Genomic DNA, 18,104 nt, shown 5'->3' with positions numbered 1-18,104 from the left:
GGATTTTTTTTTCATTTACTTCAACCCAAACAACATATTGCAACAAACTGAATGCAGGGGATATGAGAATCCATCTGTCTTCTATTAAGCCAAATATTATTAAAGAGATTTGAAAAAATGTAAAGCAATGCTACTTGTCTTACTAATTTTGGAAATTAGTTTCGGAAATAATTGTTTTGGAAGATATTGTCATTGTTCATAAAATTATTTATTAATGTTAACATATTTATTATTATTTATAAATAAATAATGATTATTTTAAAATTCTCAGATTAAAATTTCTAATTTAATTTAATTCTTGATAAAGTTTCTTATGTCTAAATATTTATAGATATAACTCAGATATAAAAACTCTTGGGTTCTCGATAATTTTTAAGACGGTAAAGGGGTCCTGGAAACAAAAAGTTTTAGGATAGTAGGCATATTTAGTTAGAAATCTAGAAGGAAATACGTAAGAATTTGTCTCTAGAAATAAAAAGAATTGAGGAAAATAAAAGAATTGAATGTGGTCTGTTCTTTAATACTTGACTTTTTAAAAGTAAGAGCTGTATTCATTTGATAAAATAAATATAAATAGCTATTTTTAAGTGAATAAACCTTCCCTTACACAAAAAAGTATTATCCCAATTCTTTCGATAACGTTTCTCATCCTTACCATTACCAAAATGAGAGTGGAAACATCTATGAGCAATTGGATAGCCAGAAGGAGATAAGTGGAATGATTCAAATGCCCAAACTCTCTGTCAGGAGCATTTCTGTCCTTACTCAGATGGCCAGGTTGGCTTCAGCCAGGCCCAAAGAACAATCAGTAACCGCCGCTCTGGCTTTAGCACCATGACCCACTCAGAAATAACACATGGCCCAGGCTGCCTTATGAAATGGTATTAGCGTTTACCCAGCTACCCCGAAGACTTTCCTCAAACGTCTGCCCATGTAAGGGAATGCTTTCATAGAAATGCCCTGACCAGCTATGTGCTTTTAGAATGCCAAATCCTCATGACACTTACAGAATGGCAGTGGATGCCAGATGTGATTCATGGCCCAACAGAAATGAGTCAACTATCTGGGGGAATAGGGCACCTCAAATGATAAAGAAGGACCCACCTTTACACACTGGGAGAGCTTACCAGATCTGCTAATTTGGTTAGCTACAAAGCCCACTGAAGGAAGACACAGAAGAGACGTATTTTTCAGATTTAACTGGACTCTTTGGCTGCATATCACCATTCTGCTATTAGGTTACTATTTCATGTGAAATATGGCTTGGGTAAATATTATGACTCATTGTTTTAGCACATTAGCAACTTCTAGGTGTAATTTGGATGTGTTATTCTGACTCACCAATTATGATGCTCGTTAAAAGAATGATTACTCAGAGTCTTTCTTTAACCCTGCCCCAGCCCTTCCAATGTTCTTAACCTACCTCCTCTTACTTCCTCTTCCAATACCCTATTATTTTCCTTCATGTAACCTACATATCATTTACAATTATATATTTATTTGTTTAATGTCTTTCTCTTACCAGACAATAAGCACTACGACAGCAGGGCTTATCACATTTGTTTTGTTTACTTGTTTATCTAGCACCTAGCACAGTGTACCATACATCATAGCTGCTCAAAAAAATATCTGTTGAATGAAGGAATTCAAATTAGGATCATTGTAGCCTCAAGTATTTTTCTTCACATTTACAGAAAAAAAAAAAAAAACTCTCGCCACCGAGTTGATTCCAGCTCATAGCAACCCTATAGGACAGGGTAGAGCTGCCCCCATGGGGTTTCAAAAGAGTAGCTGGTGGAGTCAAACTGCCAACCTCTTGGTTAGCAGCCAAGCTCCTAACCACTGTGCCACCAGGGGTCCATGTACAGAAAGGCAACACGTTAATGAAAAAGCAAGAAGGCTTAGGAGCTAGAAAAGAACTTTCTTGAATTGTCTTTAACAAGCTTCGTTAAACAATGTCTTGATTTCTTAACTGAAGAGTGTAAACCCTGAAACACATAATGTATTTACTTAATGACATTGTCAACTTTCTCCATGCATGAGAGTAACTCTTCAGAAACAGAGTTATATTGGAGTATATTCCAAACCAAAACCAAACCCAGCGCCGTCGAGTCGATTCCGATTCATAGCGACCCTATAGGACAGAATAGAACTGCCCCATAGAGTTTCCAAGGAGCGCCTGGCGGATTTGAACTGCCAACCCTTTGGTTTGCAGCCGTAGCACTCAACCACTATGCCACCAGGGTTTCCGGAGTATATTGGGCAGTAAGATAATAGATATTTTATAACAGCACTCATAGTTATGCTGGATTTGTGACTGACTCCTAAGTAGGGTCCCTGTGAGTCGGAATCGACTTGACGGCAGTGGGTTTTGGCTAAGTAAAAAAAATTTAGTTTTCAGGTCCAATGGCTATATTCCACTCATGGCAGTGTAGGGGTATAAGTGGGAACAATATGTTTACACTTTAAGCTTTAGAAAATTTATTGGATTCTTCCAGGTGTAAATTTCTTGATAATTTAAAAAAAGCATAAATACAGTTGGCTAATATCAAGACCACCCCTTTACCACATAGCCAGTTTTAGAACAAAAGAGAAGATGAATAAATGTGAAGATGAAAACAATTAGTAAAATAATTTTTGAAAAGACTAATACAGTATGAAACAATTTTGGTCAGGGCTGACCAGGAGTTTTTATTGTCTTCTTCTAGAACTTCCATTTTTTCTTTTTCTTATGGTTGTTGTTGTTAGGTGCCTCAAGTCAATTTTGACTCCTAGCAACCCAATGTGACAGAGTAGAACTGTTCCATAGGGTTTTCTAGGCTGTAATCTTTATGGAAGTAGACAGAGGTCTTTCTCCCATGCAGTTGCTTGGTGGGTTTGAACTGCCAAACTTTCCGTTAGCAGCCAAGTGCTCCTTTTTCTTATAGTACTTATTACCAAACTGGAGCCCTGGTGGCACAGTGTTTAAGAACTTGGCTGCTTAATCAAAAGTTTGGCAGTTCAAATCTACCAGCTTCCCCTTGGGAACCCTATGGGGCAGTTCTACCATGTCCTATAGGGTCATTATGAGTTGGACTCGATGGCAATGGGTTTAGTTTAGTTTTTGGTATTACCAAATTACTACAAAATTACTTGTCCATTAAGTTAATTGTTCATTGTCTGTTTTCTCCCACCTCATCTACAATGTAATATGGCAGAAAACTTTCCTTACTGCTGAGTTCCAACCCCCTGGAATAGTGCCTCATGCATTGTGGGTGCAGGATGAGTTGTTATTGGGTAAGTGAATGAATGAATGATTGAATTTTTTAGTTTTTTTTTTAGTTGTTGTTGACAATGCAATGTACGTAAATCTTTCCAACATTACATATTTTAAGGTATAATTTATTTTCTTCCTTCAGTTTGCCATACTAATCTTTTTTCCAGAATAAATTCTTCTATTTGTTCAATTTGGAACATTTTTCATGGCGTTGACTTTCCTTTACGGTTTGAAAATCTTACTGTTTTTATGGATGTTGACTCAGATTACAGGAGGCTATTTCTGGCAATTGTCAGGGAGGGGAAAATATGATTGTAGGCTAGACTGTATACTATGTACCAGTAGCTCCCCACTCCCCCTGGATATTGCTAGCTTTCTGGGACATTGCCCTGTCTCTCTAGCACACATTTGCTGCTCTGGCTTCTGTGTCAATAGCTGCGCTTGTTGTGCATCCCGAACAGGTGAAGGAGGAAGCATAGACCTACACAGCCGCCCTGAATGTAGTTCCCAGATTACATTTACCCCAGATAATCACCCTGATTGTCCCTGGGCCCCCTCCTACTTATTGCATCTTTTGCCTCTGAGCCTGGAGCACGCCCAGAGGGTTCCTAGCTGCATAGCAGTCCTCTCTGGAATAAAGCTTGGGTTTTGGATTTCCTTGCCAATCAGATTCCATCTGCTTAGAGGCAGATTAACCATGAAGCTAATGAAGCTTCAGGTTTCCTCCCTTGCATGGCCCCTTTCCAAAGCCCTGTACCTTTCAAAATTTTGTATTCTTTATTTTAAAGATGGCCTCCCCCCCCGCCCCAAATTGTACACGCCGCAGGACCCACAAAACTTGGATCTATCTCCTACATATGATTTCTCTCTTTGGGGAACTTCTAAAAATTTCAGGTCTACAGATGACATTCTATGTTGTTTTTCAGTTAGATTTCAGAGTGTTGGGAGGGAAGGTAGTAGGCCCAGGTGCTCAGTCTACCATCTTGATATGATGTTCTTATTCACTGTTAAATCACCTCTAGTCTGGTTTCTGCACACATCGCCCTCTCAACACTGCTCTTCCTGAGGTCACCAATGGTCTCCATGTTATTAAATCAAATGACATTTTTCATCTTCCAAAAAACCCAAACCCGTTGCCATCAAGCCAACTCTGACTCATGGCAACCCCATGTCTTACAGAGTAGAACTGAGATCTATCTCTAGGAGGTTCTTTTTGGCTGTAATTTTTATGGAAGCAGATCTCCAGGCCTTTCTTCTATGGTACTGCTGACCTCTAATTAGCATTCAATGTAGTTGACTATTCTTTCTTGAAGCAACTCTTCTTTTTTACAATGGTCCTCATTTTCCACCTATTACCATTTGGATGCACCTTCCCAGTCTTCTTTGGGGGGTTTTCCTCATATACCCAAACTTAAAATGTTGGAATTCCTTAGCAACATGGTCTGGAAAGGAATGATACTCAAAATAATTAACAACTGAGTCAGAATGGATACTACAACCAATCAGAGAGATATAAACCACAAACAGCATCCAGGACTATACCAGTTGTACTAACTAAATATCACCCTTGGGTCTTCTTGTGCCCAATTCTCTTCTCGTAAAAGTATGAAAAAATTACAGGCCAATTTCATACTTGAACAAAAATGCAAAAATTCTAAACAAAATATTAGCAAGGCAAACCCAGCAAGAAATAAAAAGATAATAGGTTGTGACTAAGTTGTGTTTATCCCAAGAATAAAAGGTTGTCTTAACAATATAAAATCAATATAATTCTTCATATTAACAGAGTAATAGGGGAAAAAAATCATATGATTATCTCAGTAGATGCAGAAAAAATGTTTGATGAAATTCAGCATATGTTCATGATTTTTAAAAATCTTAACCTTCTGTATGTAGTAAAGAAACTGACAACAAACATCCTTCTTAAGGCTCAAAAATGGAAAGCATTCCCTTTAAGACCAGAAATAAGACTAGAGTGCTGACTGTCACCGCTTCTATTCAAGATTGTACTGGAGGGCTTAGCTAGCTCAACAAATCAAGAAAATGAAATACAAGATCCAAGATTAGAATAGAAGAGTGCCCCAAAAATCTATAGATAAATGCTCATGAATTTAGCAAGGTTATTAGTTTGAAAACAAATATACAGAAGTCAAATACACCTCCATATGTGTAACAGAGAATATAATTTTTTAAAAAGGTACCATTTATAATAGTACAAAAATGAGGTACTAATGAATAAATCTAAGAAAAAATTTGCGAGACCCATAGAAAAAAATTATGAATCTTTTTTGAAATACATACAAGAATACCTAAATAAATGGAGAAGTATATCAGGCCCCTGAATATGAAGCCTCAATATTTTAAAGATGTTAAATTCTTCCCAAACTGATACAGGTTAATGCAATTCCAAAAATCTTAATAGATTTTTAAAGCTTTTATAGACTTTGACAAGATGATTCCAAAATTTATATTGTAGGGAAAAAGGCCAAGAATAGTAAAAAAAAAATCCTTAAAATGAAAAATTTGGAAATAGAGAACTATGAAAAATCTGTTGTAATGAGATAAATAAACCACAGGAAAAGAATCGAAAACTCAGAACTAGATACATACAAGGAATTTTGATTTATGATGAAGGTGACCTTACAGGTCAGTGGAGAAAAGAAGTACTTTTCAATAAATGATTCTGGAACAATTGGTTATCCAAGCTAAAATAAATTGAAATGGGTTTCCAGTCTCATGCCATACACAAAAGTCAACTTTAAGTGGATTAAAACTTAAATGAAAGAAAAAAAAATTATAAAACTTTTAGAAGACAACGTGAGACTATATTACTTTTAGGCCAGAAAGAATTTCTTAAACACAAACAATAAAGAGAAAATTAACACATTTTACACTAAAACTAAGGATATCTAATCATCAAAAGGCACCAAGGAGAAAATAAAAAGACCAATCAAGGGAGAGGATGTTTTCATAACACATCTGGCATATGATTATCATCCAGGATATTTTTTAAAATCCTACCAATCAATAAGGAAAAAAACAAACAAATCAGCAGAAAAATGAGCAAAAGATATAAAACAGCCCCTTCATAGAAAAGGTCCTCCACAGAAAATGGTCAATAAACGTATGAAAAAGTCCTCAACCTCATTAGTAATTATGGAAATGACGACTAAAACCACAATGAGATAGCACTCATACCCAGCAGATTGGCAAAAATGAAAAAGTCTGGTAATATCAGCATAGGGCAATGATGTAGAACAAACAGAACTTTTATACAATGTTGGTGGAAATGTAAACTGAAACAATTCCTTCAGAAAACAATTTGGTATTATATAGTTGAAGCTGTACATACTCTGCCAGCAATTTCATGCCTAGACACACTCATGTACCAAGAAAAACTTGTGCACCAGGAGAATATATTACAATGTTTATCATTACATTGTTCACATTAGGAAAAAAAAAAAACTTGGAAACAACCCAAATGTACGTCCATAATATAACAGTCTGGTCATACAGTAAAATACTATATAGCAATGAAAATGAGTGAATTAAGAGTTTCATGCAACAACATGGATATAATTTTTAAGGGAAAAATTCACGTAGCAGAAGTATATATATGTTAAGGTTTCATTAATAGAAAAACTTAAAACATGTAAAACTTACCAATATTATTTTCTAAAAACTTGTCTATTATGGAAACTTTCAAACATAAAAAAGTAGTAAGATCAGTATAATGAATCCCCATGCACACATCACTCACCCTCAACAAATTATCCACAAATGGCAAATGCGTTTCTTTTATAGTCCTCACTTCTCCCCACTTTGGGTTATTTTCATACAAATTCAGTATTTTATGTCATTCACCTTTTTTTTTTTTTTTTTTTTACCTATAAATACTTCTCTGTACCAATATTGTTTAGGGACATAAGCAAGTTTTAAAGCTATAAAGAAAAAAATATAAAGAGAAAACACAAGATTTTGGATAGTGATTAGCTCTGAGGGGAGAGGAAGAAACAGGATCAGGAAGATACCAGACTTCAAATGTAATGGGCACATGGATATTTGTGCTACTGTGTTGTTGTTGTTAGGTGCCGTTGAGTCAGTTCTGACTCATACTGACCCCTTGTACAACAGAATGAAACACTGTCTGGTCCTGTGCTGTTCTCACAATCATTGTGCTTGAGCCCATTGTTGTGGCCATACCATATACATATTTTCCAAATATTCTTTAGTATCTATTCAAAATGTACTTTATAAAACATGGTCCTGTTGCCGTCGAGTGGATTCTGACTCATAGCGAGTCTATAGGACAGACTAGAACTGCCCCACAGGGTTTCTAAGGAGTGCCTGGTGGACTGAAAGGCTGACCTTTTGGTTAGCGGCCATAGCTCTTAACCACTACGCCACCACGGTTTCCAGAAAACATGGTAAATGTACTTAATTTCACTGAATGGTACACTTAAAAATGGTTAAAATGGCAAGCTTTTTGTTATATACATTTTAACACAATAAAAAAAAATTTTAATTCATGGATAAAATCATAAGAGGAAATCATCAAAAAGGTGGAATTGAGATAAGGGATGTGATCAAATAACAGATGATTGTAATTGCCTCTGTTTTTTTTTTTTTTTGGTATTTTCACAAAACAATATAAACACTAGGTTATAATCAGAAAAACTAGTAATAAAGAAAATGAATATACTTCCAAAGAAGAATATTGTTAGTTTGTCTTAATTCCTATGTATCAAAGAACTATTTTGCAAATGTCCATTCATTAGAAGAGTCATCAGTATCGGCATTAAAAATGACTTTATTGAGGGCTTTTCACTAAGCTTGCATTTTCCATGGCAATCACAAATATTAAAAAAAAAAACAAAACTTCTCAGTTATCCTGAAGTTCTATATCCACAGCATAAAATATCTGAATGCACTACTAGTTTTTATTTTTAACAGTTGTATCTCATGATTTTAATTTACTCTGCATCCTAAGGTCTTATTCATATTCTGAAGTTAAAATACAGGTATGAGTTTTGAAGGAAAAAAAAAGGAGAAACAATTCAGATTCAGTCTGGCGATCCTTGGTCCACTTTGTGAGAGGGTATGAAGAGCCTGAGAGATTGATCGGACAAGGTTGGTAGTAAGGTTTGTAGGCAAGTGAGAGGGACTTCTCTTGAACCCTTTGAAGAGCTTGACCTTTATCCTCTGGAGTTTCTGTGGGGTTTGGAAGCTTATACCTAACTTTTGACTCAAAAACTTTAAAGGTGAAAGGGTGTTTAGTGTTGCCCAAGAAGGAAAGAACAAGGATAAAAAACTTCAGTGTGAGTAGTCCCACATCTCCAGAGTTTGCAAAAGTAAACTTGGGGGTTTTCCCATAGGCCAAGGGGTTGTGGTTTTCTGTTTCAAATCAGAGAAATTAGCCTGGCTTGTCATCTCCAAAGAGACACCACCTCAGAGGAATACCTTCCAGGGTGAGGTGACTCCAATAGAGAGTCGTCCAGAATATACTGTTGGAGTAAGATCTGAGGAAAAAAAAAAAAAAAACTAGTGCAAGTGTTAAAACGTTAGCAGGAGATTGCAACACTCGGGCCAAGGAATGCGAGCAGTGGGAGGTCCTGGGGAGTGGGAGGAGGGTTCTCTGAAGAAACTGAAAAAGTATTTAGCACAGAAACAAACAGCAGTTTGTGAAAACACAAATTGCTGGGCCTCACCCCCAGACCTCCTGATTCAGTGAGTCCAAGATAATGCCAGGATATTTGCACATCCATCAAAATCCTAGGTTTTGCTGACACTGCTGGTCCAGGGACCCACTCTGAGTACCTTGTTCTCCCAGTCCAGCCTCTGCTCCCTCTCTGGACTCACTTCAAATCATTTCCTCCTCATTCTTTATGTTCTGGTGGCATCAGTTCCCTCAATTTCTAAACTCAACAATTGTCTTGCTGCCTAAGGGGCTTTAAACTGGCAATTCTCTCAGCCAGTGCAGCTCGCTCACAGCCACTACCTATCAGTGGAGGCTGGTGTGTAGTTATGGTGCTGAACAGGTTTCAGCGGAGCTTCCAGACTAAGATCAACTGGGAAGAAAGGTCTGGGGATCCACTTTAGAAAGCCAGTCAATGAAAATCCTACAGACCACAATGATTCCATCTGCAACCAATCATGGGTATGGTGTAGGACCAGGCAGCATTTGTTCCATTGTGGATGGGGTTGCCATGAGTTGAAAGCTAACAACACCACAACAGAACACTTTTCCCTACACTCCAATTTGCCTGGCTAACTCCTACTCATTCTTTATGTCTCAGCTTAAGTATCACTTTTCAGGAAGATCTCCCCCAGCTTACTCACAAAGTTTGGTACCTTTACTGTATGTACCCTCCTTTATAGCATTGATCACAATTGTAATTACGTGATCATTTGTGGAATTTTCGTTCATTGTCTGTTTCTCTTACTAGTCTCTAAGCTCCATGAAGGCAGGCGATTTGTCTATCTTCTTCACTGCTATAATCTAAATGCTTATAATACAGTATGTAGCATATACAAAAACAAAAAACAAAAAACCACCAAACCAGCAGCTGTGGAGTCCATTCTGACTCGTGGCGAGCCCATGTGTGCAGAGTGGAACCCCAGTCCACCCAGGTACTCCCTTTTTTGTTGCCGTTGTGTGCCGTCGAATGGAGTTTTGATTCGTAGCAACCTATACGGTACATAAAACCAAAAAAAAACCCTGTGCCGTCGAGTCGATTCCGACTCATAGCGACCCTATAGGACAGGGTAAAACTGCCCCGTAGAGTTTCCAAGGAGCGCCTGGCGGATTTGAACTGCCGACCCTTTTGTTAGCAGCCATAGCACTTAACCAGTATGCCGCCAGCGTTTCCTTATGGTACATGGCAAGCACTTAATATTTGTTGGATGAAATAAATGAATGAATGAAAGTGTCTAAATTTTTCCAAAAGGTGGAAGAAGAAACCCTAAATAATATAATATGAAAACCCCTTTATCATTTTAGATTTCTTTATAACTATATTATTTTTCCCAGGATACTGTTGTTGTTAGTTGCCCTCAAGTTGGTTTTGACTGGTGGTGATTCCATGTGGGCAGAGTCGAACTGCTTCCTAGGGTTTTCAAGGCTGTGACCTTCTGGAAGTAGATCACCAGGGCTGTCTTCTGAGGGGCCTCTGGGTGGGTTTGAACCACCAACCTTTCAGCTTGTAGTCAGGCGCTTAACTGTCTAGAATTAGCAATAGTAAAACTTTACAGCCATAGCAGGCATTGACATCTATAAGAAGTAAATTATGTGTGCTACTTCAGGAGGTTGTGTATAAGCAAACATACCCAGTGTGATCCAGCTGTACATTCCTGGGAAAAGAATTTGGAGTCAGGATATAAAAAGGGATTATGGCCATTTGCTGTGAATTCCTTCAGACTCTTTCATCCGTGGGTAATGCATGAATGTATTTCATTTCCTAAAACAACTCCTCCAATGAAGTTATGTGCAATACTAACAAACTTTCGAAAATGCTTGCTTCAGTGATATAGGATCCCACTCCTACTTGTAAAACAAATTCTACCCAATTAGCTTTGATGTCAACAATATGCACACAAAAATATTTCAACTTGCTAAACTAGGTTTACAAGAACACAGGTAAAATATCGGAGCACATAGGTACAATGTAAGACTTCAGTTGCCCAGTATATTTACTATGTTTTCTTGCTAAAAAAGATACTATTCTTTTTTTCCTAAATATCACATTGATACTATTCTTACTGGCTGTTGTGTTACCATACAGCAAACCAAAACTTCTCATTATTTTTTTGATGCATTTTTAAAGGACTCCTCTGGATTAGTATTTGTGCTTTACAAGAGTCCTGGGTCCTGTGGAGGGGCCTCAGGAGTTCAATGGTGAGAAGCAGATAGGATTTACTCCTGTCTCCCTCCATCCCATCCCTCTTCAATCCCAGTATTAACTTTATGTTTAAACATACTCACACCACACACGTATGCATGTACTGGGCAACATGTAAGGGTTTTTGTTCTTTTCTTTTTTTGCAGGTGGGAATAAAATCAAACCAAACCGCCTGCTGTTGAGTCGATTCCAACTCATAGCAACTCTATAAAACAGAGTAGAACTGCCCCCTGCCCCATAGGGTTTCTAAGAAGTGGCTGGTGGATTTCAGCTGCCAACCTTTTGGTTAGCAGCCAACCTCTTAACCATTGTACCACCAGGGCTCTGCAAGGGGGAATAGAGGGAAGTTATTGCTAAAAAAAAGAATGAAAAACCCTACTTCAGTCTATCACTGTTAGAAGTTGGTTCCACAAAGACGAGAAGGCAGGAAAGGACAGGAAAACTGGACCACTGGAAACAGGGAAGCTGGGGTGGGGAAGGGGAGAGTGTTGATACATTGTGGGATTGGCAACCAATGTCACAAAACAATTTGTGTATTAATTGTTTAATGAGAAACTAATTTGCTCTGTAAACGTTCACCTAACGCACACACACACACAAATTTAAAAAAAAAGAAAGGAAGTTGGTTCCAAGTGTTACTTGTATATATACAGTGCCTCTGTAATTAGAGAAGTATTGTGTCAGAGCTTTCAGCGTCCAGGTGACTGTTTGGAATGATTTCAGTTCTGTTCCCCTTTCATTTGACCTTCAGTCCTACACTTCCAACTGCCTATTGGATATGATCCCTCTGTTCCCTCAGACTCAGTGCATATATCCCAAATCCTCATTGATCTCTCCGTCTTTACCAGTGACTCCATCTTTCTCTCAGGTACCCAACACGAAACTTATGGAGTACCTTTTTTACCCATCCTTCCTATCTAGTTAGCCACCAAGGTCAGCTTGATATCTTTTTTTCTAAATATCTCACATTGACATCTCCTCAAATCCCCACTGTCCCCACTCTAGTCCAACCAGAGTGCCTGATGCCAGGAACACCTTCCATAGTTTCCTAAGTGGCCTCAAGGCTCCATTCTTTTCTGGTCTAATCCAATCTTGCAGACTAATTGTCCTTAAATGTTCCCTTTCATCTTGTTATACTTCCATAAACCCAAACCAAACCTGTTGTCACAGAGTCAATTCCGACATGTAGCGGTCCGATAGCACAAAGTAGAATTGCCCCATAGGGTTTCCAAGGAGTGACTGGTGGATTTGAACTGCTGACCCTAAGCTCTTAACCACTGTGCCATCAGGGCCCCTACATTTCCATAATCATCTTTAAATGGTTTCCAGTTTGTTCTGAAACCGAGTGTAAACTATTCTGCTTTGCTTTCAAAAAGGCACCTCAAAATCATGTCTCCATTCTCGTTACCAGTTAGCTTGGTCTCCTCCCTGTCATGTAAAAGCTTTATTGTGCTGTTAAGTTTCATGTGCCTTCATGTAAACAAGATGAGTTGGTCCTAGCCTGAAAGGATCCATCCCTTCCGCCTACCTCTTTAATCTTATCTCTCATCTTCCCTCACCTGGAACTCCATATTCTTGACATAAACAAGACTTACGGTTTCCTGAACACATTTGCCCCTGAGCATTTGCACTCGCTTTCCCCTTCCACCCTGGGTCTGCTCATGTTAAAGCATCACTTCCTGTGTTAACTTGTGCTTTATCCTGCCCTCCAGGCAATGTAGCTCACATCTTCCTCTGGGCCACCATTACATACTATACATACTTCTGTTATAGCCCTTACTACACGACATTACAGTGTTTGTTTTACATGTCTGTCTGGTTGCTTTACTGGATTGTGAGGTATTTGAGGTCAGGGACCTATTTTTTTGGGGGGGGAGGGGCCTTAGTACCTAGTAGAGTCACTTTAATAACCAAACGGGTATTTGTTGAATGAATAAATGAATTTCTACTTGAGCCTTTTTGACTTTTTAAGGTTCAAATAAAATCCCCTTAAGTGTGTTGTGTGTATACCATAACTTGAGTGCTCACCTGCTTACTTTAGACTGAGTAGTAGCCATTGTGATGCTGTGATAACATCTTCCCAGTGTTATGCATTAGAGTCTTAGGGAGTGTCATCAGGCAGGTTTAGAGTAGAACGGCAGACACTGCCCTGTATTCTTCAGCTCCACCCTTTTGCTGTATATTAGGCTAACTGTCTCACTCCTGATTTAAATCTAAGTTGAATTTCTTGCTTTCCTATTCATTAGTTCATTCAACATTTCTGAGTGACTATTATGGACCAAAAGCTGTGCTTGGTGCTCAGGATAAAAAGGCAAAAACAACAGAATCAGTGCTGTCAAGAGGTTGATTGGATAAAATGATAGTAAAATGTATATGCCACGTAGAGATAATATTAATATTGCCTTATGTTGCTTTTGAAAAGCAAAATTCAATACATGAAGATGTCTTCAGACCAGAATCCCATGAATTTATATATGTATATTAAATTAATTCAGATATATAATAATTTAAAAATACTATTATTAATACAAATATTATCACTGTCCTATAACATGAATGTTATGTAAGAAGATAAGACCCTACTTATATACTTAGAATAAATGTTAAATAGGGAGGCAAAGCAACTCTTGCAGGATTCTAAATATCAGTAATTCTCTATAAAAGTGATATACAACCACATTATTCACATAGTATTGCAAGGTTAACCAGCTGACTCCCACTCATGGCAGCCCCATGTGTGTCAGTGCAGAACTGTGCCTAACAGAGATTCTCAATGGCTGGCTTTTTGGAAGTAGGTTGCCAGGAGTTTCTTCCAAGGAGCCTCCAGATGGACTCAAGCCTCCAACCTTTCAGTCAGCAGCCAAGCGCATTAATCATTTGCATCACTCAGGGACATTACAACATTAAAGGCAGTGAATGTCACTCTGCAGGCTAAGGCTGGATCCAGGTTTTGTGGGGCCTGAAGCTCATACAATGTAGGAGGGCCTTTTAAGAAAATAAAATGAAGGCCTTGGAAGTGGCCTATGCAATTGAAGAGTGCTGAAGCTTAATCTTCATTAAAAAAAACCAAACCAAACCCACTGACAGCAGGTCAACTCCAACTCATAGCAAGTCTATAGGACAGAGCAGAACTGCCCCCATGGAGTTTCCAGGGAGCGCCTGGTGGGTCCAAACCATGAAGCTTTTGGTTAGCAGCCATATCTCTTAACCGCTATGCCACCAGGGTTTCCTAATCTTCATTAGCTTCTTGGAAAAGTTGGTTACAGCAGGGACACAAAAGATGAATATCTTTTCTATCTTTCAGTTAAATTAGGGAAAGACTTGGGCATTAGGAAGAATAGTGTTCATTAAACAGATATTAAAAAGTTCATAATAAATGTAATACATGAAAAATGAATCTTGAAATTGACCTTATCCACAGTCTAAGTCTATCAGATTTTATGCTATTATGTGGCTTTCTTTCAAATCCAAACAGTGCCACAAATATTCATTGAGTAAACCAAACCCACTGCTCTCGAGTTGATTCTGACTCACAGTGACCCTAGAGGACAGAGTAGAACTGCCCCATAAAGTTTCCAAGGAGCACCTGGCGGACTTGAACTGCCGACCTCTTGGTTAGCAGCCATAGCACTTAACCGCTACTCCAGCAGGATTTCCATTCATTGAGTACAGATCATAAATGCTTTCTTTTTTTAAGCTATAGGCTGTAGGCCTGTGCTATCCAAGATGGTAGCCACATGTGGTTCTTGGGTACTTGAAATGTGGCTAGTGCAACTGAGGAACTAAAGTTTTAATTATATTTAATTTTAATTAATTTAAATTTTGACACTGATACTCAATTCAGTTATTGCAAAAATTTTTTGGTATGTTTGGAGCAATTTGGGTATATTATCTACTTTTTCAACCACAAATTTTATGAAATCCAAATACAGATTGAGTATTTCGAATAAAAATTTAGCATCCAAATTGAAATGAGTTGTAAGTGTAGGATTTCGAAGACTTAGGTACTATGACAAAAAGAATGAAAACTATCTTATTAATTTTTACTTGGTTTACATGTTGAAATGATGATACTTCATTATATTGTTTAAATAAAATATATTTAAAATTAATGTCATCTAATTCTTTTTATTTACTTTTTAATGTTGCTCTTAGTCCCTCGGGGGCACAAATGGTTTAGCGCTGCACTATTAACTGAAAGTCCTGCGGTTCAAATCCATCCAGAGATGCTTTCAAAGAAAGGCTTGGAAATCTGCTTCCAAAAGGTCACAGTCTGAAAACCCTGCCGAACAGTTTTACTCTGTAACACATGGGTTACCCATGAGTTGAAATTGACTCGACAGCAACTAATAATAACTAGAAAATTTTAAAGATATTTATGGCTAGTGTTTTATTTCTGGACTGTACTGCTTTAAATTAAAACAACTGCTTTTCTCATAGGAAGTATGTAATTTTGGAAACCACATACTCAAAAGACAATACTTAGGAAGATCATGGTAGATGGAAAGCAATTACCAAGCACTACCAACTGGACATTTTTACCTTACTTGAGGTGGTGGAATTCCTACCACTATGCAATCCAACTGTACTCGGGTTCCTTCTGGAACTTCTCTGCTCCGTAACTTTTGAGTGAACCGAGGAGGTTGCCCCAGAGGTTCTTCATAGTACAAAGATGAAGGTGAAGACCCTGGGGTAATGTCTCCACCAGCTGCTTCATTGGCAGCCTGCTCAGCTTCGCGTCTCTTGGCTTCTTGCTGTTCAAGAGCATGATTCACTTCATTATCCCTTGTATCTGCAGGGATGGGGATGGGAACAGAAGATCTTTCTCGTCTGTCTGACAGATCTGAGAAACTGGAGCTGCTTTCCTGCATTGCTTTGTTTTGAGATTCCAATTTGCTCTTGTGGTTTTTGCAGGCACGAGGTCTAATCCTTTTGGAGCTATGGGCTTTGAAAAGGGAGGACAGCTCTTCAATGAAATCAGCAGCCTTATTTAAGAACACCTTTTTGGACTGAGTTTCAGAACTATATTGTGGCCTTTTTGTTTCCTGGGGGCTCTCTTTAGAGCTGGTAGAACTTTGAGAGTTATCCTGGCAGAAGTTAGGGTCAAAACTTGATTTAGGTGAGTGTTTCATCTGATCAGAAGAAAGACGTTTTCGAGCTTGAGATTCATCTGCTTTCTCCAAAGGGTCATGATTGATGGCCAGTCTCGCCAGATTGACACTTTCGTCTAATTCTTCTTTGCTCAGAAAGGCAGAAAGATCTGGAAGGTCATCTTGGCCTCCTCCTTCAGCAGCTCCAGAAGGACTGCCAAAATGAAAAGGGTTGGAGGAAGGTTCTGCTCGACTCCTCTCATTGTTTCCCTGATGTCTGGTTTCAGCTAAATAGCTCTCCCTTAGAAGCTGAGATATGGAAGTAGAAGCTTCTAGGCTGTCGTCTTGCATGCTGTCACAAAATAATAATCAGAAAAAGTCGGGATTATTTCTAGGAAATAGCAAGTCAATGTTTATTATAGCATGATGGGTTTTTAAGAGCTTAAAGCTTGAAATAAAAAATTGCCTAATTATGGTCTCAAATTTTGAAAATGAACCGGAATTTAATGAGCATTTCCTGATGCTGAAAATAAAGACATTGCTGATTACCACTTTATTAAATGCTTTAAATGCAAATTTAATCGTGAAAGCTATGGTATAACTATTAAAAAAAAAAGAAACAGAAAAAACCAAAACCGTTACCGTAGAGTCAGTTCTGACTCATAGTGACCCTAGACCCTAAATATGACCGACCTTAAACACAATTTTAATATAGAATTTTGATAATACCTGTAAAGGGCTTTTAGTTACAAAGTGCTATCATACACAAATAGCAATTCGCTCTCCACCTCCCCCCCGCCTTTACCTTGGATATAATAGAATTATAGAAATTAAGAGATACAGACAATATACCAAGATTAGGGGGGAGGGGGGCTAACAGCGATGGAAAACTGCATTGATTAAGGGTAGGATTGCACAGTCGATTATTGTAATAGCTGTCAATAAGTTGTACACCTGTAAAAAGTTGAATTGGCAAAAGTTGTGTGATAGATATATTTACAACAATGATGAAAAAAAGGAGTAACTGCTGAGGCTGTTTATATACAAACAAACACCTCATGGGATTTGGTTCTTTGGTTTGGAGGTTTAGAGTCATCGTTTCATAGGATATCCCAGTTAATTGGCCTAATAATATGTTTAGTGCTTCTGTTCTATCTCCTAGTTTGTTGTGTAGTGACTGGGGTCTTAAAAGCTTGCAAACGTCGGTTCCAGGCATAACAATTGCTCTCTATTCACCTGGAATAACAACAGAGGAAGAGGGGTAGTCAGGACTAGGAGGAGGATATGGAGTGTGAGGCTAATTATCTCCACGAATAACTGCCTCCTTTTTTTTTTTTTTGCCATGAGAGCAGAATTGGATGGTGCCCGGCTACTATTACTGAACATTTTAATCGAAGATTCCATAGAAGAATCCTGATGAAAAGGGGGAAAATGCAGAACAGAATTTCAAATTTTCATGGACTCCAGACTTTCTGGATCCCTGGAGAGTGGAGGAACCCCTGAAACTATTGCCCTGAGATAATCTTTAAACCTTAAACCAAAAATATCCCCTGAAGTCTTCTTAAAACCAAACAATAGTTTAGCTTAACAGTAAAAAAGGTTGGCTTTGAGCATTATGCACTTTTTTTTTTAATTGTGCTTTTTAGGTGAAGGTTACAGAGCAAATTAGTTTCTCATTAAGCAGTTAACACACATATTGTTTTGTGATATTGGTTGCCAACCTCGCAATGTGTCAGTACTCTCTCCTACTTGACCTTGAGCTCCCCATTTTCATTTGTCCAGCTTTCCTGTCCCCTCCTGCCTTCTCGTCTTTGCTCCTGGACTAGTGTGCCCATTTAGTCTCTTACACACAGTTGAGCT

At 38.2% G+C, this 18,104-nt stretch overlaps 1 protein-coding gene across 2 annotated transcripts in view; it reads right to left on the bottom strand.

Moving 5' to 3' along the window:
* The window catches only part of MYPN (myopalladin), a 97,268-nt gene extending 80,174 nt beyond the window's left edge, over positions 1 to 17,094 (bottom strand). Inside the window, exon 1 of one of the 2 annotated variants that reach the window (XM_023546990.2) lies at positions 15,697 to 17,094. In XM_023546990.2, coding sequence (XP_023402758.2) covers positions 15,697 to 16,595 — 899 coding nt within the window. In that variant the 5' untranslated portion in view covers positions 16,596 to 17,094. Of the gene's footprint in view, positions 1 to 661; positions 682 to 15,696 lie in introns of those variants that run through there. The other variant, XM_010589166.3, reaches the window with a different exon arrangement.
* Positions 17,095 to 18,104: the final 1,010 nt, after the last annotated feature.

This window comes from Loxodonta africana, chromosome 16 (assembly GCF_030014295.1).
Source record: "Loxodonta africana isolate mLoxAfr1 chromosome 16, mLoxAfr1.hap2, whole genome shotgun sequence".
Lineage (NCBI taxonomy): Eukaryota > Metazoa > Chordata > Mammalia > Proboscidea > Elephantidae > Loxodonta > Loxodonta africana.
Note: the sequence above shows the minus strand (reverse complement) of the source record. Positions and strands in the feature narration are given on the sequence as shown.